The sequence below is a fragment of the Mus musculus genome, chromosome 9, assembly GCF_000001635.26.
Source record: "Mus musculus strain C57BL/6J chromosome 9, GRCm38.p6 C57BL/6J".
NCBI lineage: Eukaryota > Metazoa > Chordata > Mammalia > Rodentia > Muridae > Mus > Mus musculus.
The window spans coordinates 73,517,104-73,539,187 of NC_000075.6; the positions used below are offsets into that span (position 1 = coordinate 73,517,104).

General features: G+C 39.4%; 1 protein-coding gene across 7 annotated transcripts in view; it reads right to left on the reverse strand.

Moving 5' to 3' along the window:
• The window catches only part of Unc13c (unc-13 homolog C), a 528,734-nt gene that overhangs the window by 37,682 nt on the left and 468,968 nt on the right, over window positions 1-22,084 (reverse strand). For all 7 annotated transcript variants that reach the window (XM_006510931.4, XM_006510934.4, XM_006510932.4 and 4 more), the window contains 4 exons: window positions 16,805-16,928; window positions 13,811-13,867; window positions 8,849-8,929; window positions 136-283 (listed from right to left, as the gene is read on the reverse strand). In XM_006510931.4, coding sequence (XP_006510994.1) covers window positions 136-283; window positions 8,849-8,929; window positions 13,811-13,867; window positions 16,805-16,928 — 410 coding nt within the window. The remainder of the gene's footprint in view (window positions 1-135; window positions 284-8,848; window positions 8,930-13,810; window positions 13,868-16,804; window positions 16,929-22,084) is intronic.

The window sequence follows — 22,084 nt, forward strand, 5'->3', positions numbered from 1 at the left end:
CTGGAAGCTGTGGTATTCTCTCTTAACCCAGACCCTCTATTTTAACCACACTTGACATTCTCAACACAATTTCTGTGAGGTTGATTTTTGATTTGATGATCTAGGAGCCACTCTCTCAGGCCAAGAGCTACTTACTCTGTGAGCCCTGTGTCTCTATGAACTTCTTGATCAAAGCATCAGTAGTTTGTGTGTAGAGGCTGAGAGCGTATCTCAGGGAATGAAGATCTGGGCTTTTCTCCAGAAAATTCTTCTTCAGGCCATTTCCTCCTGCATGAAAATATTGCTAAGAAAAAAAAGAGAAAGGGAAAGTTATATGGGTAAAGGATTTGGAGGAGACATTGGAGGAAGGAATTTCTCATTCTAATAGTGAAGCTTTAAAAAAAAAAGTCCCATTAGGTAAGTTGTTAGGTAAGCACTTAGGAAGCATGTACCGTTAGTCCAGTGCTAAGTCATCACCAACTAACTTAGGTTCAAGGAAGCTCTCTGGAGGCCTAAGATGTTTTCTTAAAATGTCAGTTATATAAAGGGGAGCTTGACAGTACAGTAGTTAGAATCCCTCCAGCACGGCAGGCTTCAGAAACCATGATCAACTTGATTGTTTATTGCTGTTTCCAAAGAATAGTGAAAGTTGCCAACACTTTATAAAGAAATTAGACCCTGTTACATATTTTACAGATGCTTATTTTCTCCAAATTTTTGACCAGGCTTCCATGGCTCCTCCCTGTTCATCTTCATATTGTGCCACTGTACAGGGACGGGCCAACCTGAGGAGGTACAGTGCTCCTCGAAAACATCCTCAAACGTCCACTTTGTTTTTCTATGCTCCTGTCACTTAACAAATTCAAACCATCTCAGTTTTTACATGCAATAGAGTAGGTCTATGCTCGTTGACCATCAGTGTTGGCATTGAGGGGTCTTGGCATTCTTCATGTTGTGCTGTGGTATGCGCAGACATCTTTCTGAAAGGTAGAATGTCTAGAAGTCGGTGGTGGACCTATACACAATTCTGTTTATACAAGATATTTATAATATTCCATTGAATTTAGATGGATGATTCTCTCCTAGTCTTTCTTTACATGAACAATGTTAAATTTGGAACCCAAGCCCTCTTTGGTAACTGTGGTCCCCTAGAATCTATAATTATCAACATTTTCAGTATTGTAACATTCTCCAATGTTAAAAGAATAGTTGAGGATGGGTTCTTAACCCACTGAGCTATCTTTCTAGACCCTTGTTATATACTTTGTTCTTGTAAGATGTTGAAACATTTTGTATATGGAAGGTATTTATTGAAAACTAGGAGTCTGAAATTATTTTGAATATCAATGGGTAAACTATGTGATTGTTTCTTCAAAAAACACAACAGGACATTTCAGGATAAAAAAAAATCCTATTACATTGAAATACTGAGGGATGAAGGTTCAGCACCCCCCCCCAACACCTGGAATCCTTGATCTCTGTCAAGTTGATAGAGAGTTGCCATTAGGTTTTGATGGATCTGTCTGTCTGAGCGTAGTTCAGAAATTCTTAACTTCCTCTTTTTCTTCTTTTCTGTATCTTTCTTTTGGATGCTGGTCAGAGCCTAAGTGTGTTTTCTCTAGTACTTTGGACTTTTCTTCTTTCTTTCTTCCTTTCTTTCTTCCTTCCTTCCTTCCTTCCTTCCTTCCTTCCTTTCTTTCTTTCTTTCTTTCTTTCTTTCTTTCTTTCTTTCTTTCTTTCTTTCTTTCTTTCTTTCTTTCTTCCTTCCTTCCTTCCTTCCTTCCTTCCTTCCTTCCTTCCTTCCTTCCCTCCCTCCCTCCCTCTCTCTCTCTCTCTCTCTTTCTTTCTCTCTTTCTCTCTTTCTCTCTTTCTCTAAATTTCTTCTTCTCATAATTATGGCTACCTGTCTGTCACATGTCTGACCTTTATGCCCAGATAACTCAAATGGAAAATCCTTTTTTTTTTTTTTTTTTTTTTTTTTACTTTCCTTTCTTTGCCTGCCTCACTCTTAGAAACTGCTGAGGTTTTTAGTTTGCCTGTCATGGGTTTTTTCTTTTAAACTCTAAAATTATCTTTGAGCTCCAAAAAAGATATTTGATAACATACACAATAGAGGAGAGCAAAGGATTTCACTATGGAAGCAGTCAATAAAGGTCTCTGAAAGAAATTCTGATGGAATGACAAACAGATCTGTTTCTTAGGACTCCTAGGTTTTTATGGTTTCAGACAAGGTCTCATGTAGTTCAGGATGTGCTTGAACTCAGTACATAGCTAAGCATGTCCTTGAACTTCTCACCCTCCTGCCTCCATCTCCAGAGCACTTCAACTATAGGCATGCTATACCACAGTATACTTTGCTGTAGATGGAACCCTGGCCTCCATGTGTACTGGGAAAGTACTCTACCAACAGAGCCATATCGACAACCTAGTACCACTGTTTTTAACTGCAGTGGCCATTAGGTAATCCACTGCATTGATCTAGATACTGGACAACTATACTGCATCACTACTGCATCACTAGCATCACTAGCATCACTACTGCATCACTACTGCATCACTAGCAGGAACCCTGCGGCTCTCAGCATTGTCTAACAAGAACTGAGAGACCTGATGGTTCTCACACCATGTTCCCCTACAGCATTTAAACATTGTCTGTCATTTTTTTTCTACTCTAATTTCTAATCATACACCCTAGGATAAATGCAATTGCCTCAAGGCTGTACAAGTCCTAGAAGAGCAAAGAGAGGCCACAGGCTCAGAGATGCAGAAAGCTTCTCACATAGTCAAGGGGTTGAGGCTTAGTAAAGACATCTCTTTAAACCTCTCTTAATAGTCCTGGTTTCTAAAACTATGTGGCCACAGAAGATCTACTGTGAACAGTTCTGAGGATACAGATGTACCATAGAATAGGATTTGGAGAAACTGTGAAAGCATAACCTAACCAGACTTGTCACGATTGAGAGAATTTGAAAGGCCAAGAATTGTTCGTGGAGGAAGAGAATAAAAACTTAAGTATCAAAATGTAAACTTCATGTTCATCCTTGAACTCTTTGTAAGAAAACATATTTTTCTGCTCAGGCATTATCTTGTAAATCTAGAAGAAGTGGAGATGCTAGTCATGAAACAAAAATAGAAATATGCTCTGGGTTTGTTTCTGAGTAGAGCCAGGGTCTCCCTGGGGTTTTCAGTGATGTTCTTCCTTTTGGCATTAGGTATTCTGTTAAGGGCCCAGTAAGCAGGGCATTTAAGAGAGCAGATTGGTTGGGGAAGAAATGATGACTTTGTGTTTAGAGAGTACTTTGTAGGGGATGTTGCAAGGCTGGAATCTTGGATAGAGGGTAATGCTGTCAGGGAGAAAACAAGCCATGAGCTGCAGGAAATAGAAACATCCAGAGAGACAAATGACACAGTCATTGGCTTCTCAGTCAGTGAAAGAAATGATTTTTGTGCTTATGGAAGTATGGACTCCCAAGACATGCTTTATGCAAACTTTCACTCATAGTTGTAGTTGAGTAACGGCGCCCCAGAGAAAGAAATCAGGAGGAAGAGGGCTAGCTGTATAGCATGGACCTTGACAATCAAGAGATTTTTGCACAGTCTTTGTCCTTTGCCAACCCCGAAGGAACAAGAGAGTGGGCTGTTTATTTGACTGAGGCTTGAAGAACACCCATGTGAGAATGAAAGTCTTAAGTCTTAAATAAATGTCACCATCCGCAGCTCAGCACAGTTCAGTTCTCCTTTCATTATGGTGAATTACACACCAGAAGGAAATTACATGCTACAGGGGAATTATATGCCGGAAGAAAATTTAAACCTAGAAGCTTTTGAAGCTTTCTGAAGGTTTTCCCCATGCATGTGGAAGGAGATTCTTTTCCATCGGTAATAAACAAAAGACAGATGGTTGCTTACTATTCTCTGACTAGCCACATAACCCAAATCTCTCCAATTTGGCCTCTTAAGGACTTCTATTTATACTGGTGTAAATTGGGAAAGATATCTAAAAGAAGTCACGGCAAGTTATTTCTTCCTCATTAAGCAAAAGAACATTTGAATTCTCTGTTGAGGGACTGTGAGGAAATTGACTGTTTACAAGGAATACGGATGTCAGTTGGGTTCCACACTATCTATGCCTAGTTCTGTGTTGGCTGATGCTCTACTATGCACTCGAGATGACAAAGGAAGAAAGCACACTTGTCAAATATGTCCTTGAAAATTGGACCAGAGCTCAAGGTTATTATACAGGTGATAATGGTGGCAGCAACACTATGGTATTCTGGAAATATAAGTCTGTATTTACCAGATGAAGTGGCAGAAAGATCGTGGCTAGACCTAGATTTATGCAACTTCTGTGTTAGCCTAGGATGCTTCTCTTTGTCCCCAATCTTACTGTGTCTGTGTTTCTTCAAGTCTCTGTGTTTCTTCCCTTTTCACATCACCCACATCTGTCTTTCATTTTTGCCAGTGTATCACTCTCTTGATGATGGCCTAACCTAGGACTAGCTGTTACTCATCTCTGACTTAATCATGAACCACACAGTCTATTATATACATTTCCATATGATGCTATGCTGAGATGATACTTTCAGGAAGTCATAATTTCAGGTCACCAATGAGTCCTCTTTTATAAGGGGACACAAATTGACTTGACTTTCAACTCAGACATTTAATGTCAATCAATCCCAGTTTACATTGCTTCAATATGCCTTTACATTGCTTCAATATGCCAACTTCCAGTAAAGTCTAGCCCAGTCTCTCAAGTAGTCAAGTCTGGACCCCATACTCCTGTTGTGTGATTTTCCATGGTGAATTCCTTTCCCTCTATCTATGTTCATGTTGTAAATTACGTAAACATCCCCCACATAAAACTTCCAATCAACCCAGTGACATCCCACACAGCCTTCTAGATCACAGCAGCTCTTCCCAAACTCTTGACTCCTCCTGGCTGAGGAGATTTTCTATATCTTGACTACCTTCTTTTTCTTTCAAAGATTTAAATTTTATTCATGTACGAGTGTGTCTGTGTATACACGAAAAGGGCATTGGGGCCCTTCAGACAGGAGTTACAGATGTTTAAAAGCCACTCACTGCTTCCCATATGGGCATCTCTGGGAGAGTTAATGAACCCTGGTGGTTTATACTCTTACAGGGATAAGCTGCTGTGATAAAGAGGAAATCAAAAGGCCAGTGGCCTAGACCCTAAGAACCTGAACCACTGCCAGAGAAAAGAATCAGACTTAATAGTGACATCCACTGAGTAGATGGAAGGCACTGAGAGGAAAGGAGGGAAAACACTGTCGACTGTGGGAGCCTGGCTTTCATGATGGAAAAAGCGCACCATGCAGCGCTCCTCAGGAGATATGAAAGTTTAAGATTTAATGAAGAAATCTGTATGTGCCATGAACTCTTTAGTGAGAAGTCATCTAGTCTCCCACTGAGCCTTCAGGTAGCAGTGAATATGAATCATCCACTCTCCCAAAATTCTACTTACCAGTGACCAAGTTTCTGTCCCCGTTTCAAGCATTTTCCTTGTGTACATCTCCATAGTCATCCCTGACAAAGTCTTCCATGTCAGACTCCTTCAAACTCTGGCTTCACTAATACCAAGGTGGCTGTATCTATCCTATCTGACTAGGGGTTGGGAAGAGTAGTGTTGAAGCGCCATGTGCTTTATCTTTATGTTTAACCCTTCCCCTAGCCCCCCTGCCTGTTTTCTGTAACTGCAGAAAACAAAGCCTTCCAGACCTGCCTGTGATTTGTGAGAAGAAAATGATCCTTCCAAACATAAACCAGAAAAAGTTCTTATCTGAACGCTGAGCACACCTTTCCTTTTCTAATCCCAATAAAATCCCGTGACCTCTTTTGACCTTTCACGTTGATCATTCACAGTCTGTTTTTAATAAAGTATTAGAACATGCAATTTTTTTTTCCAGTCTGCAAAGAAGGGTTTTCCTTTTGGTTCCATGTACTATTTTGGCTGCAAATTCCCATCTTCACAGTTTTTTTCTTTAAACTATAACATACATTTGGCAAACTCAAGTTGATAACTCATTATATAGACTTAGAAGTGAGCATTGCCTCCCTTTCATCTGTAGAGGTCTTTTAAAGACACTACTTGATAGATATTCTAAAAATATTTTCTATACATCTCGATTCTTCTTATATGCATCAGATTGGATTTACTGATCTCAGCAGTGAGTGTCCCCTTTCCTGACAAATTTGAAATTGGGATGCTTGACTCTACTGTTTAAATCTGGGCATTCTGGCCTCAATCTAGCCTCCCTTCTCGCTCTGTGATGCTTGACCAACGGAGGTCTATTCTTCATCCAGACTGTATGAGGGTTTCAGGATGGATACATTCTCTCAGCACTCACCTCTTCTCTCTCAGACCTGAGAAATGTCTTCGCTCACACTTTCCTCTCTCTTCTGTCTCTAACTCCTTTGGCATCTCTCCCTGTGAAAGTGTTATCATAGACAACTAGAGAGGACTCATTCGCTATTCTTTCTGCATTCCCCTGGACTCTGACCAAGTACTTCTGTTTCTTGGTTGTTGTTATTTATGTTCCTAATTCAAAGACCTTTGGTCTCCACTTACTTCTTACTCACTGTCCTTTCTAGGTACAGTGAACTCTTAGGTAATGGCTTTTGAATCTCAATGTGGCAGACTAAGGTGGGTTATTTTATTCTTTCTATAAGCAGCTGAATTTTAAATGATGTTCAGACTATGTAAAGTCTGAACAATGTGCAGTGATAAAGTAAACGATGCTGAGAAGTCACTGAAATTGGATAATGGAGCAGAGTGCAGCATGGAATTTCAGAGGCTTGTACTGTCATTTAAAACTCATGCTCAGCTATCTGGCTATATCTTGAATATAAATAACAGTGTTACCTAGGCCTGGGGAAAAAAGGAAATAGGGATTTGTTCAGTCTAACGTGCAGGATATTTATGAGAATCTGATGAGGTAGTGCACACATGAGAAAGGTTTGACATATGCCACCAGTAGTTCTGCCTGTCTTCTACAAACGCCTCAGCAATTTCCCCAACCTTCCCTTTCCATCCTCGGCCTCCGGGACTTAATTGACCTAAAAAAGAACGAGGGGTCATCCCCTCAGCAGTCTTTGGGAGTCAGCTGGGTGGCACCTGCTGCTGCTTTGCTTTAAGAACATCTTTCTCCCAAGGCTCAGTTGTACTCTAGAGTTCTCTGATTGGGCTCCAGACAGTTATGGAAGTATTAGTCCTTGGAAGTACAGCTTTGGAAAGCTAATGGCAGGATCCAGGTAAAAAAGTTAGGCAGATAGGTAGACCACTGGGTCAGGAGAATGTCCTAGCAGGCACAGTGGGCTTAACAAGGCAATTTCTGTTGGAATTGCATGACAGAATTTAGGGATGTGGGGAACTGGGTGCCACAGGCTCTGAAGTACCAGAGTTAGAATCCAGTCCTGGAAAGTGATGATTTAGGAAGAACTAACAGGCTGGTGGGCAACAGGTAGGAGTTGTGTTCCCAAAGAACCCAGAAGTGCCATGTGGTTGGGTCTTAATTCTACATTTACACCAGTCATAGACGCTAGACATTGAGATAGGCATTGAGATACACCTAGGAGGGATTCATTTGAGGATGGAGGTTGACCTACAGTTTGGGGGAGAATTCAACCTGCAGGGGGTGGGCATATGGTTCCAGCCAGAATAATTAGAGAATGATTAAAATGGAGACAGGAGTCAGCGTGATCAATATACGGATGGACACTCGGCATTTCTACAGGACACATGTCATTCTTTTCACCCCAAAGCATGGATTGATTGTTCTCGTAAAATCCATGAGGGGCTGAGCTTGAATCCTAAAGTTTTATTTTTCTTTTAGAATGTGTTCTAGATTGTCTCCTCCTCTCTAGCACTATTTTTTCCCCTACATTGCCAAGAATATCCCCATAACTCTACATATCAGGCAATTCTTGCTAAAATTTTGAAAACTTTCAGAAAAAAATAGTTTTGATTTGATTTTTTTTCTGTATTTGATGTTGTTATTGTCACCTCTCCATATCATTTTATGACACCAGGTATGGTGAAGGTGGCACTGGACTCAGAACAATGAGGTGGGGGAGTCAAAGCAGCCAGCAGCTCTTCATTACATAGGTGTGCAAGATGACTGATGTCTCAGTGAGGAGTGGAACCAGTAGATACAATTCTCTCTCTCTCTCTCTCTCTCTCTCTCTCTCTCTCTCTCTCTCTCTCTCTCACACACACACACACACACACACACACACACACACACACACAGTGTTATTTGGAAAGAAAGCACTTATAAGTCACATTGAGATACATACACATTTAACTGTTGCTACTTCCTGTCAGTCCTTTGCTATGTGAGATTAATGCTTGGAATATAAAACTTCTGGGTATTCAGTGAAATTCAAAATGAAATTTTATTGTATTAATGAGAGAGAGTAGGAGGTTGGTGTTTTAAAAATTATTTCCGTAAGCATAGAAATCCTAAATACAAATTATGCTAACTTAGAATCTTCCTGAACCATCTGTTCAACTGAATGGGCAGGGAGGGAGCGAGGGGGATATATGCCTTTCTCAGAGAACATATGTGATAAGTTTCATTCACATTTTCTGGAGAGATTCAGAGCAAGAAGTAGAAAATAAGAGTGTGCTGTGGATGAAATAAGGTAGATGAATGAGTTGGAGTTAGCAGATATCTGGATCACAGCTGGGACAGTTGCACAGTAGGGACTTCACTGTGGAGAAATGGAGGTGTCCCACACAGTAGGGACTTCACTGTGGAGAGATGGAGGTGTCCCACACAGTAGGGACTTCACCGTGGAGAGATGGAGGGGTCCCCAGTGAATAACCAGGAGCATCATAACCTACCTTTATAGTGGCCAAGACCACCTCCACTATTGCACATTGTCTTGGTGTCAGACCCTTGGCATCTTCTCGAATCATATGCTCCTGGAAGATAGGTTACAAATTGCTCAGAAAATGGCAGGTGCATTTATTTAGCTATCCTCAAACAGAATCTGTATGGTTTCCATTTTCCATTAAAAAAAAAATCTTCTTCAGGGGTTGGAGAGGTGGCTCAGCAGTAAAGAGCATTCACTGCTCTTACAGAGGACCTGGGTTCTGTTTCCAGCACTTACATGACAGCACACAACCATCTAACTCCAGTTTCAGGGGATCTGGTGCCCTCCTCTGGCCTCGGTAGGTATTGTATGCACATGATGCTCTTACATATAAAAATAAATTTGGTCATTTTGTCACATGTTTTGGTAAATGTCCATTTGTCAAAGGAGAGCTAAGCTGCCTGATTAAAAATGAAAGTATGGCAGAGGCAAATCATTATTTGCATTCCAAACTTAAGTTAAACTAACATTCCAAGTTAAGTAAAAAGATAATACATCCTAAAGCCTGTGTCCCAAAGGCTTTTCACTTTAACTCCCTGATTTATGCTCTGTCGCTCTGAAGAGTTCAGGGTATCAAGGAGATTAAGGGGGGTAAGCTTAGCTTCCTAATGACCTCTGTGTGCTTTAGGAATAATGTTCCAGTTGATACTCTTCCCCAGATCCTCCTGATGTTTGTCCCTTCCTGGGAAGAGCCTCAAAGAATAAATCAAATCAGCTGCAGAGCTTTTCAGTCTTTTTAGTCATTCTAACACTTTAATAACTGTTAAATGATGGTTTAATAACTAGATTTTCCTAATTGTTCGCTGTGATATGTCTCAAGCCAACATTCAAAGATTATTTATGAAAAAGATGGTAGAAAGATAGAGAAAAATAACATTCAAAAATTTTCTAAAAGAAAAATTTATTAAATAGTCCTGATGCTACACATTGATACTATCTTTCAGGGCTATGCTATTCTATCTAGCAAAGCTCAGCATACTTATCAATGCTTGCTCTTAATAGTATTTTAAAATAGATATTAATAAGTTATGTGTGCTGTTTTTACAAAGCTGTAATTGTTGCCGGCAATAACTCATTCAAATAATGGTGTCTCTGGTTGTCAATGTAAAAGGTTTATAATTAATTTACAATTTCAGGTGTATATTATTAAGTGATTTTGACATTGGGTCAATAGTCTAAAAAGATTGAAGGACATTTAATTTTATTTTTCTGTCAAATAAATGTGATCCTATTAAATAGCAACAGCAACCTTACATAATACATATATTTTATAAAGTCTCTGAGTGTGAATTAACAAAAGCATATGTCAGATTGTCCAGTAAATACCTAGTAGTTTAATTTTCAATCATATAGAGCAGATTAAAAGAACTAAAACCAAGAAAAATTGAACTGGAGAACTAATACAGAAAATCTGTAAATATAGAAAAACAATTATTTCCTGTTTTTTCTTGATTCTGGGTTCTTTTAAAGGAGATAATTACCTATCTATATCCATCTACCTCTCAAAATAGATGAATTCTGAAATTATCCATTAGTATAATTTTTCCACTAATGTCATTCCAGTAGGATCTACATTCAAACTAACAGCTTAAAAATAAAAGAGGCTTAATTTTTTTTAAAAGAAAATAATACCCTAATTACATGAAAGTGATTAGCTTTGCTACGTGTGGAGTGCTTCCTGTTATCTGCAGTTCAGTTGTTTTGCATAAGATTTTAGAGGATTCATACAAAGATCCAGTAACAACACAAGAGTAGTATGAGACGGGACGTTTCCTCTCATTGCTATGCTATAATCCTCTGCATTACTTCAACATTGATGTAATCAGTTTCCTTTCGTCATTAAGTCTACTTGTCCAAAATACAAACTGCTGGGTGCCTACATCTTTTCTATGCATCCCCACTTCTTCCCACCTAGAAGGCACTGTAGCCTTTCTGGGGGAATCCAATCTGCATTTTAAACAAAGTAGATAAGGATCAGTATGTGAGTTAAGCCAACTGACCTATGCTATTTCATAGGCTAAAGCAATATTCCCTCAGAATCAATGATAAATCCATGCATCAATAGACTTGATTGGGATTCTTGACATAGAGTTGGGAAGTGCCAGGTCTGGCATGGCCTTGGTAGGGACAGAATGTCATGGTTCCTGCCCCGGGGACTGGGCCAGCAGGCATGGGCCTCCATGAGTGTCCATGGCCGCTGTGGGTGTAACGCTTGTTTGTAAAATAACATACATATTTTACATTCCTCCTTCAAGGACTGTCCTTCCTGTTAATATCAATGATTACATGATAATCAGAAACAACAAAGGTGTGGCTAATGTCTCAGCAAAAAGGTAAATGCTGGGACCTTCAGGCTCTGGAAAGGACTCTAAAAACAGGGTTCAAAAATATGTAATTTCTCAAAAAATAAGGATGGAGTATGAATTATATGTGTGGCTTCCCGAATCTAAAGGAACAAAAGCAGCTGTGTTGTGAGCCACCTTGTCAGGATGATACTAAGGAAGGAGATAAAGACATTTGGGAGTGGTGATGGCAGGAGATCCTACCAGGCTAAGTTTTTTGTTTATGTTTTCAAAGGCAGACAGATTCCTGAGTTCAGGGTCAGCCTGGGACAGAGCAAGGTTAGGCCCAGGTGTGGTAGACATGGTAATTTCAGTATGAAGCCCCATCCAGCTAGTTTTGGGGCTGTGTTTAACAGAGGAAGACAGATCTCTGAATTCTTTTGCAATGTTAAAAGAAAATATAAGAATTAAGTGGCTGGGTCTTGAGTCCTGTGCTAATTTATAAGACAATCAAAAGGGAACCAGGAGTAAATGACTGGATTGATATGTAAAATAAAAGATCGGGTTTATGATCTACAAGGGATGAGCTATCCAGAGAATATTTTTAGACTAGCAAATGAACTGCTTAGAGAACTGTCTCGAGCAGAAAATTTAGAGCAAACTCTCTGGAGATCTCCAGAAAAAGCACCAGCTTGAACCATGACTTGATTTTAAGTCATTTGTTTCACTGTTCCCAGACACCCCTCCTCAGCTCCTTTTCTTTATGTTGTTGATTTTGTTCTTTCTTTCTTTCTTTCTTTCTTTCTTTCTTTCTTTCTTTCTTTTTTTTTTTTTTTTCAATATCTGAGTCTCTTCTCCAACATCCTTTGAGGGAATGCTTAGGTGATCCATCAATCAGGGGAAGGGCAGAGTTGAGAGATGGTGAGGTACAGGGTCTTAAGACATGGTTAGAATCTCTGCTCAAGCAGCCATGGAAACCAGAGTCAGCCTGGTCCCTCTGATCTCGTACACTAACTGTTCTTCCTGCCACTTGAAGCCAACAGAGCCAATACAACATTCTACTTGGAAAACAGAAACTTGGGTAAGAGAGTGTGTCCAAAATACATTGAAGTTGGAATCTGTTAGGGCACACATTTATTTTTCTTTTCTTTTCTTTTTTCTTTTCTCTTTTTTTGTAATGAGATCTAAACTGTTTCATTTTCGTGATTTTATATAAGCTTTAGCCCCTTATCAATCTGCTTTTCATGGTAGGGTTCTGAAATGCCAATGTGGTAAATAAAAATGATAAGGAGACAAAGAGTCAAGATTCCAACCAACAGTAGTATTGGAATCTACTTTCCATATTCCATCTCAACCTCCTCGGCACCAAGTACTTGTGGGAAGCAAGGAAGCAATTTTAGGTGATGGTTATGGTTTTCTTTAAAGATTTATTTATTTATTTATTTTATGTATATGAATACAGGATAGCTGTCTTCAGACACACCAGAAGAGGGCATCAGATCCCATTACATATGGTTGTGAGCCACCATGTGGGTACTAGGAATTGAACTCAGTACCTCTGGGAGAGCAGTCCGTGCTTTTAGGTTATGTTTTATATATGTGTGTGTGTGTGTGTGTGTGTGTGTGTGTGTGTGTATCTATATCTATCTATATCTATCTATATATATCTATAGATATATATGTAATATAGATGATAGCATTAGGATATTGACATTTTAATCACATGCCTTGGTGTTGTGATATAAAACAATACTCATGACACCTCTGAGGCAATGTGGAAGTAGCATGATGGTCACAGTAATTCTAAGAATCAAGTACGAAATTTCTCTATAATGTAAAAACATTACATTATAAATTGGAAAACTAAGTTTAGCTCATGCAACAGAGTTGAGAAAAAATGAAACCCACCTTCCACATCTGCATCACATCCTTGAACTATATTCTAGTAGGTTGGGACACAATAGAAGCAACATATATTTTAACCAGAGAAGTTTGCATTCTACAGCTTATTCAAAGGCTTGTGAATCCCAAGCAATAATGAAGAGCAAAATTATTTTGTAAATAGATTTTTCACTTGTAATAGAGAGGTGAGCATGTTTGAGAGTTTAATGTCCTTTCTGGTGAATTTAATTTTCCTTTATTGTATTCCTTGACTTCAAGACCTTTCTAGGTTTCACCGAATGTATGTCGTATTCATTTTGCCTTTATTCAAAGCATGTTCAAAATAGTAAAACAAATAGGTCATATTACTTGCTCCCAAAGTTAGAATTTTTGAAAACAAATTATTTAGTTATACTTTATGAGTGTTTCTCTTTATGTATGCCTTGTGTACCAATGTGTGCAGAGCACATATGGGCCAGAAGAGGGCATCAGATCCCCCGGAACTGGTGTTACAGATGCTTGTGAGCCACTCTAAGGGTGCTGGGAATTGAATACAGATCCTCTGCAAGAGCATCCCCTCCTCTTAACTACAGAGCCATCTCTCCAGCCCTCAAAGTTAGAAATTCTTAAAGGGAATGTATGACCATAGAAGAGCATATTTTCATCCTGGTATGCGGCAACATGCTATTCCTAGCAGGAGGGCTGCATCTGCAGGGCCATAGCTAGATCATTCACTTAAGGCCAACCAGTCTCCTCAAGCTTCTTACCTTCAGTTTGGATAACTGTCCAAGATCTTTAGCAGCAATGAAGATCATCTGAGGCCCCTGGAACCACAGAAGGAAAAAGAAAAGGAGGACGAGGTCAGTCAATCATCAGTAGTAGAGGTCAAGGTCAAAGTAGAGTCTTTCTTTATTTCCATTATGATATTTTGGGTTTTCTGTCAGATGTGCATAATGAATCTATTCTAAAGAAGGAACAGAGATTATCAGGCAAGGCTTGCAGCATGCCAGTCAGCATCACAGTCCCACTTCTGGGAGTGCAAAGTATGGGTTGTGGAACCAGATGCAGTGTGGGTAATCAGCTTAATGAAGCATATGGGCCAAACATTATATTCTACAGAAGTACTCACTTCATTCTATTCTACTCCCCAAAATAAATACGTGTAAAATCTTAAGTAATAAGGCTGAAGAGGTAGGGATGTTTTTCCTGAAGTGGTGTGGCATCTATCAGAGACTCCCCCAGCTCCTCTTGCAGTAGGAGATTCCCCTAGAGCAGCAGGATTCTGGAGAAAAGCAAGCAAGTAAGCAAGCAAACAAACTAACAAACCACCACCACCTCTGAAAATTACTGGATAAGCCATGCAGAACACTCCTAAATGAGATGGCAGGGGCAGGTCCACCATGCTATGTAACTGGAAAGCTACCAAGTTTGGCCAAATTCACTAGCATTTGGGAATAAAGTCACAGCGAGGGAATGGGCTAGTCTCAACTATCCTTTCTGTTGTCCTCATATCATAGAGTACATGGTCATTATAAACAGGAACCATTACTCATTTTTTTTTCTGTTGCTATAATTTTTCTGCTACTCTGTCTACTTTTAGTACCAGATACAGTAGTGCCTAGGACATATTAATTTGAAACTTCAATACTACTTGGCCATGGATAATAGAATCAGTTTGACCTCAGGGAGCCTTGAGAGCATCACATACGTTCCCAGGACAGACCTTGTCTAGAGAATGGAATGACACCCCTCCAACACACACACACACACACACACACACACACACACACACACACACACACTCACACGTTATTTCTGATGTAACAGTACAGCTACATTCTGAAAACCCAATAGACTTCAAACTGCACAATGTATGTACTGGACCTAATACAGAAAGTAACAGTGGAAAATATAACAGAAGCCCAAGCAAATTTTCACCAAAGAGTTATTAAAAATAACTGTGGGCTAGTGAGATGGTTCAGCATCTAAAGGCAGCTGTCCTCATGACTGGTCACCCAAGTTCGATCTCCATGAACCCACGTAATGGAGGCAAGAACCGATTCCCACAAATTGTCTTCCGACCTCCACAAGGATGCCATAGTACACCCTTGATGGGTACATAGGTACAGATATAAATAAATAAATGTTTTTTTTAAATGTTAGTTTAAAAGATGACATGGACAGGCTGAGGTGTAAGTGATGACTGCCCTGGATGATTAAAATGCAAAACAAACAACACACATCCCAGTCCAGTTGTGGGCTAAGGCTGTATGTGTGAGGTAGTTCTCCAGGTACTTCTCCAAGCAAAGGATAGCCTGCCATGCATTGACTCCCTTCTGAGTGCAGCCTTCTATGTGGAAGAGCCCCGATATTGGTTCTCTTTGAAACAGGTCTGTGCAATAACCACACTGAGAGCATCTTCCATACCCACGGTTCTGCTCAGGGGAAATATTTATTTCCGGTCTACTGTTATCACTCCCTGCTCATCACGTCCATGAACACTAACTTAGATTGTAGCATTATTAAATTTACTAGCTGTTATTAAACTTCTTTGTGTTTGAATACTTGTATGTGATTTGGCTGACCACAGATGTAGGCTCTAGAGGAAGAAATCATACATTCCTGGCTTGGAGTTAAGTGAACAAAAACATCTTTATCTGACGTCTTGGCCCACCTTATCTTCTGCACATATACTTCTATTGGACATGCGCAAGGACCAAACATGCATGATTAGTGGTATTGATGTGTATATTAGCATATTTTATAGTTATTTATTATTTGCATCCATTTATCTCCCTCAGTCACGTACAAAAAAAAAAAATCAATTATCCCAAATGCTAGGTTAGTTGGTTTTCTTATTGCTTGGTTCAGCATGTGTGAACTGAAAAGCGTGCACCGCATGGCCACTTGATCATTGTGCAACTCCGCTGCCGACTGATCTTTGTGGCTTCTCTTTTATTTTCCTGCATGTGATACAATCAAGTCCTTCAAATCCACAGAAAGCCATCTCCTCTATTAACCTCCAAGCAGGGAGGCAACAGAGGAAAGTTGAAAGGAACGGTGAAAAAAACTCAATATGACTGCACTGCACAGACCTTCTTTCTTAAGCTGTAACATTGAAGAAGAATACTGGCTATATTTGAACCTCAGCCTATTCTCTGTGGATTCATAGTAATATTAGATTATATATAATATTATGTATAATAAGTATTGTTATATATATTAAATAGAAGTTGAAAATATGTAACTAGATAATTTTACAAATTGAAGTTAAGCCCTGCCCTCCCTCCCTCCCTTCCTCCCCACCCCCCCTTTCCTTAAACTCTCTATGTAGCCAAGGATGACCCTGAACTTCTGAAACTCCTGTCTCTGTCTCCACAGAACTAGAATTACCGGTGTCCCCCACTGCTCTTGGATTTACGTGGTGCTGAGAATGGAGCCCACAGCTTTGTGCATACTTGACAAGTGCCCTACCAACTGAGCTACATCTCCAGACCCACTCACTTAGGTTTTATTTAAGAGATGAAGTTTTGAATGACAATTAAATATGAACTTACATAGCTGCTTTCGTTTTTTTAAAAATGGATTTTAATCTATTTAATATTCTCTAATCAACCATTGTTAAACATTTTCACACCAAAACCAAATTTCCCCAAATGGATTATTAATTCATATTCATCTATACCAAAACTACTCATTTGACTAGAAGCTGATAAAAAGGGATGTTGCCCGTGTGCGGATGCCACACTGTAGGTACGTACCGTTTGGTCTGTCAGTGGAGGGAGAACAATCTGCTTCTCTATCTTGTTAAGTACTAATTTCCAGAGCTCCTTCAGAACTCGCTTCAGGACCGTTTTCTCACAAATTTTTGCTGAAAGACTTAATCTGAAACAAGATTAAATGTACATTTACTCTCAAGTCTCACTCATGTACCAGGTTACAAAGCTGATCAGATATCGACATTCATCACTGACATAGGAATCTTTCAATAGGCCCCTTACAATGTTCAAATACTACATCTCATATATATATATATATATATATATATATATATATATATATATATACACACACACACACATGTACACATATATATGAATAAATGTATATATCATATAAATATATAATTATAGAAAATAATATATAATATAAATATATTTAGTCATATGTAAATTATCCAGTTCATTTGATAGAAAATGAAACCAGAGGAAAATAGTTGTATCTACTTTCCTATGAGCAAAACGGTTACCTTTAACTGGTAAATAAAACACCGTTGTGAAACCCCCCCACCATGATGTGTGTTTCCATATGTGTGCCACATTCTTTTCCTCCATCCATATGTTCATACCTGGACTGATCCTATAACTTGGCTGCCATGGATGGTGCTACCAAAACATGCATATGTACATGTCCCTCTGGCGTGTTGACTAGGAGTCTTTCAGATATGTTCCCATAAGTGGTATAGCTCGATCATATGCAAGTCTACTTTATATACATATACATGTGTATACACACACACACACACACACTTTCTACTCTGATTTAGAGGGGCTGGATAATCTGTGCTCCCACCATCAATGTGTAAGTAAGGGCTCCTTTTCCCGCATCCTCACCAGGGTTTACTACTGTCATTCCTGGGCCATGGACCAATATGACAATGTGACACAAATGTCTTTCAATTTATCCAGAATCCAGAATTTGCTAACACAAATAGGTGTGTCTTTCAAGCTTTCCTCATTTGAGATAAGGAGTAACATTTTCTAGTGTTTGTTTAATGCAAGGCACTTCTGCATGCGCTTCTCATCTAAATATGCTCATTAAAAAAATCAAATATAGACTCAGAAATATTTAGAGATGTGTCCAAAGAGGGAAGCTAGTGAGTGAGACCCAGTCAGGCTGGTTTTCCTAAGTCAAGTGTATCTTTCAGTATCAGGTGCTATCCATCATGAATGTCCTCATATATGAAGGCCCAGAGAAGATGGCGATAGCAATGCAAATATCTATAATATGATTCTGGGCTCAGTGGTAATATTAGCAGCAGTGGTTTGACCATAATATAATGAGGGGTGATATAGTACATACATTTTATGGTAATCCCCTGACTTCTATAGTACATGGGGACTCAGAAATAGTAACACTGGTGGGGGGGTTATTATAGGCATAACTGAGCATTTTTCCACTCTAAAAGATACAGATAGTGAAGAATAAATGATACTAAACTAATCAAAATTGATACCAACAGGGAGATTGCTAAGACATGCATTCCCATAGAAGTATTCCTCCTAACACTATTTTATATGTAAACCCAATGGACTTGCAGAGAAGCCCCTGTGGGTGAGTTTGGAGGCTGGTGTTAAGGGCAACATCTCCAGTCAGTCAGAGATGGGGGTCCAGACAGTGAGAATCTCAGCACAAAGGCTAGTGCACAGTTTCAGAGACATTCGGAGCACAGCTGGAGCCCATTTTGCTGCAGATTTAGAATTTTCAGCCTCAAAGGGTCTAAGCTGAAGAACAGATGCTGTTTTGTGTAGTTAGCTCACAAACTGGGCATGCTAACTTGTCCTGGTTAAATTGGAACCAAGGAAAAGTGAATAAAACCAGTGGCTTGCTTGTAGCTCTTTGTAGGTTTCTGCTGGTTGAAAGCATATGGATCATTTTAGGTAGTGCCTGGTCCTCAGGGAGAAAGTAAAATGTTAAGAAATGTTTTATTTGCAGAGGCATAGTCTAATATAATGTGATTTCTACAGGGATTTTCTCAAAATGACCTTGAAGTCTTTCGGGCCCCTACTGTTTGCTTTAAATAATAGAAATCAAAGAAGGAATCCAATAACTGCTTTCTTAATGTAGCCAGAGTCATAAAACAGATTTTGCAATCTGAACTATCTAGACTGGCTGGCTGTAGAACCAATTAAGTAGATGGTTAACCAAATATCTAGACTGGCTGGATGTAGAACCAATTAAGTAGATAGCGCCACATGTACAATCAGCAATGGGGATTTATCATTTTATAGTTGATCTTATTTTTCATGAAAAGTTCCCCAGTCAAATTTTTCTACCCCTGTGTGTGTGTCCATTCCTCATCAATATTCATTTAGATCCTACCAACCTTTAAAATACCCAGCTCAAATGGAATTCTCACTCTCCGACATGACCGTCATTCTGTCCCCTATTATGTATATTTATGTACCTTTCCTTTTTCCTTTTCCAAAATTATCAATGCCTTCAAAGCAGAATCCGTGCTTTACTTTGAAATACTTCCTCTATCTTAGTGTTACTACTGTGTGATAAAACCCCATGTCCAAAACAACTTGGGGAGGAAAGGGTTTCTTTGGCTTGTACTTCCACACCACAATTCCTCATGAAAGGAAGTCAGGACAGGAACTCAAACAGGACAGGAACCTGGAGGCAGGAGCTGATGCAGGAGTCATGGAGGGGTGCTGTTTACTGCCCTGGTACCCATGGCTTGCTCAGCCTACCTTCTTATAGAACCCAGGACCACCAGCCCAAGGATGGCAGCAGTCACACTGGGCTAATCCTATCCATCAATCACTAACTAAGCAAACACTTTACAAGCTTGTCCGCAGCCCAGCCTTTGGGGGGACTTTTCATAATTGAGGTTCCCTCCTCTCAGATGATTTTAGCTTCTGTCAAGTTGACATAAAACTACCCAGCACATCTTCTAGCTAGTGGCTTTAAAATTAACCAATCTAACTGAGCTCAGAGAGCGTCTTCAACTTTCTATATCTCATACAACTAACTGTGACTTAAATATTGTTAACTTCCGCGTGGTTTGAAAGGTTGTAACTCTTTCTAACTTTTTACACAATCTCATTTTGCCAAAAATGATAAGGAATATGATATACCACATCGGTGATATAATCCAGTATAATTACAAGTGGACTATGAAGCATTTAAAATAGGGACCAGAAGGTAGCTCAGTGGTTAGGTGAACTGATGGCTCTTCTATAGGACCCAGGTTTGATTTCTGTCATCCACACAGCAGGTCTATGACAACTGTCAATAACTTCAGTTCCAGGAAATCTGATGCTGCCTTCTAGCTTCCATGGGCTTTGCATGCATAAGGTACATACATATACATACAAATACTCATAAACACAGAATATTTGTGAAAGAATATAAACTTATCTAAATGTATTAAAAATAAGAACGCACTCACCTTCTCCATACTTGTATTTTATAATTGGTAATATAGATCCAAAAATTACCCTGCTAGCTACTGGTATTATCAAAATTACCTAGATGTGCCATATTCTCTGTAATTTTGGTTACAGAGTATGTAAAGCACAGAGGCCTTGTTAGTGAAAAATGATGACCCAAACCATCGACTGGCATTCTGAAAAGGAATTCCCCGCATGACGAATTAGGATCATCCAGTCCTTCCTATTGTCTATAACCACTGTATTCAGCAACCAAATGCTAGTGTTTGGAGAGACTGAACTCTGTATGGCAGAGGAGAGCTCTATAGCAAGATAAATTCCAACGGGACATTTAGTGGATAATGTAATGAAATTCTGCTCTAAGAAACTGAAGATATGAAGAGATACCCCTTTCTTTATCACCTCCATTTCTTTGTTTTCTTCTTTCCCGTACATCCTCCTGCCTACCTACCTTCTGCACACTGCGCCGCCCATTTGTCTATCCTCCACAACATTTTTACTCACAGAGGACAGTGAGACTTACTGAAAGTATAGCATCCAGAACATCAGCCTTACACCTGCAGTCTGGCTCTAAGCAAGGGGAACAGAGTTGAAGTAGACTTCATGAATGTGTCCAAGAGGCTCTTCCTGTGGGATTTTGCTTGGTTTGATCTCTCTTTTTAATTCTTATCCCTTTGTTAATTTGCCACAACAACAATATGTGAGATAATGTATATAAATTACCATATGTACATAAATTACCATGGATCTTTCATATGCTTTCAAAGTTATTTGTTTTTCTTGTCCAGTACCAGATCTGATTCTGAGTACAACTCATACCTCATCTGGAATGTCTGTAAACACAATGGTCTCTGATTTTTGAACTTAGGAGTTCTGAAATATTTATATTGATAAGGCAAAAAATTTATTGGAATCTGAAATGCTCTAAAACTCTCACCTCCACCCCCAGTGCTGGGGCATAAACCTGTAGGCATAATGGTTTTGTACACTATGTTTCAATCTTGTTTCAATCTGGGCAGGGCACTGTAATGCTTATACCAAAAATCTTGTCTCAAGTTCATGTAAACAGCTCTTACTACTTATTCTGTACCTTGCAATAAATGCTGATCACCCAATGGCTGAGCAGAATAGAGAATAAGGCGGGACGTCTGCCAACCAGAGGACGGAGGGAGGGGAGAGAGGGAGGGAGACCCAAATCAGTGAGGAGGATGGAGGGATTGGAACCAAAAGCAAGGGGTCCAGAGAGAGATCATGGAGACACACCTGAAGCCCAAAATGTCAGATCAATAATAATATGCAAATATCATGGGGTTGTCTGGGAGGCAGCCAGATTATCGAGGAAAGTAAATATAGATTATTTAACTGTTCAGCTACTGAGATGCAGTTTTAAATGAATCTTGGTTTCTCTGAGGAGTTATTGGGGACTGACATAAGGTAAAGACATACAGCTGTAGGATTAATTCACTGTTTATATTCATATTAAGAATAATTCACTTACACAAACCCAGGGCCTAGCATCTGCTAGAAAAGCCTATGCCATAGAACTACCTCTCCATCCTGGAGACCCCGAAACTGTGGCTCAGAGTCTAGAATATTTCAGATTTAAGAACTTTGATTTAGGGATGTTCAACTGGTGTGCCTATTTATAACATCATGTAGCTATTTGTTAAATGATTCAGGCCTGTGAATGTATTTGAAAATATTGTTGCCTTGAGTCTACGGCCACCTTACTAAATCAGAACCTTTGAGCATAGAGACAGGAAGGAAACAAACACACACCAACCAACAAACTGAGCAGAGCTTTTTTAAAGTTGTTGTTGTTGTTGTTCAAAACATTCCATGCCCACCCACCCCCTGGGCAGA